Here is a 5,067-nt window from a genome sequence, read left to right on the forward strand (position 1 = left end):
GAGAGAGAGAGAGAGAGAGAGAGAGAGAGAGAGAGAGAGAGAGAGAGACTGGATAAATGATAATTTTTCAAAGCTTCATTAACACAAAACAACAGAAGGACTTCAGACTCTGATTAATGAGTTCACTTCACAAAAAGTATTTAGTTATTTATTTTGTGTCATTTAGGGGAAAAACAGAGTGAGAGAACAAAACAACCTTTAATTAAATTACTTTCCGTCAAASAATGAATATTAGCAATGTGGACTTTAATGCCAAGAGATTTTCAAACTAAGATGAGTCTTAGCTGCCAGTGCCATCACAGAGTTTTGAGTTATGGCTAAAACTGATTCACTTAATTGGGGCTTCCAGTTAGTGACCATGATCTATACATAGAGATAATATGACAACAAGAGGGATCAGCGTGCAGCCATCATTGTTGTAGACATCGACAAATAAAAATCCAACAGTGGAGGCTGATTATGTAAACATTATTCATGAGTTTCTCCCCCCGAAAAATTTGAATAAAGTAAAGCTGCCATTTCCTGAATTCTGGTGTATTTTAACAGGTTGTTAAACATATTTTTACCTAAATAAGTAAACACCTGATGTGAGTATTCTCTCAAGTGGAATGTATTTGTTAAGAGATAGATAGAGCAGTAGGTGAACTAATTTTTATGGCAGTTAATATGTTATGGTGTGTGTGTGTGTGTTGTGTGGAGTGGGGTGGGGTCCAAAAAATTCGATTTTATATGTGAGGGGGACACCTTCCCTTCACAAATTATTACCGTGATGCCTATGAGCTATTTTTCCTTTTACAAGCATTTACAAGGAACAAGCTTTCTCAGTTTTAAAGCCACCACCTTTTCAAAACAGTCTGATTTGCTTGTTGATGTTTACTGTAAGTTTAAATACCCAAAACTAAAAAAAGACTAAAACAAGAACAAATACAAACTACATCCACTGTAGTATTACCATAAGATATTTTTAATTTGATTATTCATGACGTATTAGTTGATTTTGGTCTGTGAGAAGAAACAGAGTACCTGGAGAAAACCCACTCATGCACAGACAGACCATGTAAACACAAKCCAGAAACGTCTTCTTCAGAAGTTACTGCCACTTTACTGCCTAATGCTGTATTTCTTATATAATTATTTTAATTATTTATTAGTTATATATTTAATTAATTACATATTTAATTAAAACATCTATCTATATAGCCTCCTGAGAACCTCCATCTTTATTTGAGAAACAAAATATATATTTATGTTTTAAACTCTGAAGGGGCTCTGTTCCTGGGTACTCAAGARGATTAATTGTTTGATTAATTATTTGAGAAAAAGGAGCAGATATAAGATTTTTTCTTCTGCTGCTACCTTTCACTTATGGTTTGTATTTTGTTGTTGAATTTATGTTGTTGTTTTTAAAGAAATGAATAAACTAAACTAAACTAAACTGAAAATTAAACTCGGGGGGGGGGGGGGGGGACAAATGTTCAGGGGGTACCATGACCCCCCGGTGGCACCCCTGTCCTTCATGTTTTACAAGTATTTTGAGTTGTTCTCTGTCTGGCCTGTCACCTGGAGACACAAGGGGCAGTGTTGCAAGAGACACTTAAGTAAAAGTACAAGTATCTTACTATAAAATTACTTTGTTTAAAGTTAAAAGTCTCCTCTAAGAATATTACTTGAGTAAAAGTTTTAAAGAATCTTATATTGTACTTAAGTATCAAAAGTAATTTCTGACATAAAACGTACTTAAGTATTAAAAGTTAAAGTATTGAGTAAAAGTTAGTGGCTACAATATGGATTGTGTGACATGATTTGTGTCATACAGGTGTGATGGATCGAGTGCAAACCATGGTGTCAGAATTGTATATAAATATTTGTATTTCTCATCCAACCACWGTTAAATATACACTATCCAGGGAGCACAATTCATCTGGATATTTTTTTACAATAACAAGACAAAATGAGATAGATCTTTATTCTTACCCCTTTTTTTAAAAAAAATGTAAGGAGTGAAAAGTACAGATACTGTGGGAAAACGTTAGCAGAAGTAAAAAGTTGACTGAAAAATAATTACTCAAGTAAAGTACAGATAAGCAAAATTCCTGAGACAATGTATGTTGTGACTTGGTGCTATATAAATAAAATGAATTGAATTGAAAATTTATACTTAAGTACAGAAACAAAGTATTTTTACTTTGTTACTTTACAACTGACCACAACTCCACCATGATAAAATGACATTTCCAGAGGTGGTGATTTAGGCTCATTTAATTTAGACTCCAAATTTAACTGTTTTTATTAAATATTATCATAAAAAGATAAAACCAAAACTAATTTGGGGTTGAAAGGATTACAGGCAGTTTGTTCTTTCACTTTGTTGACTCTGTCCTTCATCTTCCTTCTCCTCAGCCCCTATAGCTGCTGCTGGTTTCACCAGGAGYGCAGAGTGCTGCCTGTTCCACATCTTTTTTCCCCTGTCTCTCTTTTCTTGACATGGGATTGGTTTTTATCTAAGTCTCAACTCATGAAACATTTTTAGTGCCAGCTGCTAAAAGTTGTATATTTAATGATCAATTTGTTAGAATTACAGTATGCACACCTGTAAAAGATGCTTCCAGTCGATTTTTTTCACTTCCATCTCCAACATAGATGTCTTTAAATTTTTCACAAGTTGGCATACGTTGTCTAAAACGTTATAGTTGGAGAGGGCCTTGAATGCTTGCAGTTCAGATAAAATACTAACTTATATGTTAGTACAGGCTGTTAGCCTGGTCATTCAGCACAACAGTTAACTGAGCCAAGACTGAGTGTTCAAAAGACTTGAACTAAAATTTCTGAGGAAACAGAAACACAACATACTGTCAGTATCTGAGGTCAGAGGTTATCCAAAACATGTTAATATATTGAGTGGACATGCAAATATATAGATAGCAGGAATTTTTTTTAAAAAAAGATGCATTTCCAAACAAAAAGCAACGTTTGTGGTGGAAAAAACAACAACTATGATTCCAAGATTTATCTATTTTAATTCTATACGACACTGCCACCTGGTGGACAATCTGCAGCAACACAACAGACACAATCAGCCTTTATATAAGATCTATGAACACAACTCCTGGCAGCTCACTTTAGCTTTTCAGATTGATGTATTTTTATATTGGAGTGTGGAAAATCCCAACAATCAGCAGCACAAACAGCTAACTTCACTTGAAGTCACATTTATTACATCAAAAATACCAAAGTGATGTGCACAAAAATGGAAAGTTTAATTACTTTATTACTTCAGTAATGTAGGTTATGTTTTCAGTAACGTTAGAGCACAACATGAATTAAAATGTTATGAACGTAAACATTTCTATTAAGTTTCTAAGAGTTTGTTGCAGCAGTTTGTGCTTAATTTTGGCTACGTCAAGTCAGGGCGTCACATCCGTAAGAAGAAACAGGCGAAGTGCAGCTTTTTACAGTTTTTATTGTTGCTGCAGGCTCTAATACAATGTGAATTATAAGCTTTTACAAAACAAAAAATCCAAACAAATGTTTCCCCTCTAAAATGGAAACAACTAAAATGTTTCAACTGAGACAACAAAAACAAGTACCCCCCAAAGACAGTAGAGAGAGGAGCTGAAGAGAAGGGGAAGCAACCGTCATGTTTTTTTTAATACTCTGTTTATGTTGGAGGTGGGGGTGGGGCATTGTGGCAGGGTGATAACAGTCCATCCCCATGCTCCCACACAGCTCACAGACATGCAGACAGAGTGAAATAAAGTGTAAAAAAAAACATGGTTGTGCACAAAGAAAAGGCCGCCCTCATGTTCACATCACCTGGAAGGCTGACAGTGGAACGTGGACAGTTAGAAGTCTATACAAATATAATCAGACAGCTGTCAGAGACCAAACGGGTGCAAAATATAAATCTGATGGCACCGCTGTCATAGCCCACAGCAACCAACGGCGCAGTCCAAGTCCTCGACACCGGGGCGGAGCGGGGCCGCAGTCGCTGAGAATGCATCGGGGATTATATAACTACACTGTAAGATTATCATTAACCGAGGTAATACCATCATATTATTAACACAGAAGAGTGTGACTGAATGGCTTCATGGAAACAAAAACAAAAAAACAAAACAAAAAACAAAGACGGGAAAGTAACAAAAGCTAAGCATTTTCTCCTTTTTGTTTTCGACAAATAAACAGGTGCAGCACTGAAACAGGCATGGAGGGAGAGACATAAAGAAACCAAAGATGGCAAGTGAGGCGGAGAGAGTGAAAGACCAGAAGAAACATGAGCATCTAGTTGTTTTGTTTGCGTTTGAGTGCGTTCATTAGGTCGACCCTCATCGCCTCCTTCTGCATGATGTCGGCCTGCGGCTGAACGCTCCTGTGCAGAGGAAGAGAATACAGAGTCAGTATGTGGAAAAATAAAACGCCAAAATTTAAAAAGGTTAGATGAGATTATTTGAAGTGAGGTTCTACAGAAAGTTCATGAAGTTGTTCTGACTTGTTGTAGATAGTTCTTAGAAGAGACCTCAGTTTGCAGTGAGACAAATATTTATTATCATTTCTTGTGAAAGACATTCTWCAAACCTTTCCATCACCTCCAGGTTTACATCACTCTGTTAAGACAAAATTCTGTCTGTACTGTTAAGAGAAAAAAGCAGCAGCAGCCAACTGTAGCACCTCCAATGCAGCCTGGGGCACATCCCGAAAAAATGACTGAACACTTTYCAGGGGTAGACATGGACAACCTGTTGACAAAATCTGGTTGTCCGCAAAACATCTTGGTTGTCCAAAAAAATCTCAAGAAAAATGTAATTTAAAAAGTAGGCTATATTGTCCTGTACACAAAGTTTACTGTATACAAATGTTCTCAGTCAGCGGGTTGACAGTTTCAGGAGCTGCTTGAGTAAAACCTAGTTCTCCTCATCCTTTTCTTTGAAATAAAGAACAAAAATCAACAAACAACATCCATAAGTTTTCTGCTTACAGGTCAAACGTTTTCATAAATAGTAGTATACTGTGTACATGACCTTATTAAAAGTTACAGTTTAGTGTTCTTAGGACTGAAGACGTTAAGGA

General features: G+C 36.1%; 1 protein-coding gene across 2 annotated transcripts in view; it reads right to left on the reverse strand.

The window, feature by feature from the left end:
• Positions 1 to 3,440: 3,440 nt before the first annotated feature.
• capzb (capping actin protein of muscle Z-line subunit beta) overlaps positions 3,441 to 5,067 on the reverse strand; it is a 14,779-nt gene continuing 13,152 nt past the window's right edge. Inside the window, exon 9 of one of the 2 annotated variants that reach the window (XM_014006348.1) lies at positions 3,441 to 4,369. In XM_014006348.1, coding sequence (XP_013861802.1) covers positions 4,282 to 4,369 — 88 coding nt within the window. In that variant the 3' untranslated portion in view covers positions 3,441 to 4,281. The remainder of the gene's footprint in view (positions 4,370 to 5,067) is intronic. The other variant, XM_014006347.1, reaches the window with a different exon arrangement.

The sequence above is a fragment of the Austrofundulus limnaeus genome, unplaced genomic scaffold (assembly GCF_001266775.1).
Source record: "Austrofundulus limnaeus strain Quisiro unplaced genomic scaffold, Austrofundulus_limnaeus-1.0 Scaffold35, whole genome shotgun sequence".
In the NCBI taxonomy this organism is placed as follows: Eukaryota; Metazoa; Chordata; class Actinopteri; order Cyprinodontiformes; family Rivulidae; genus Austrofundulus; species Austrofundulus limnaeus.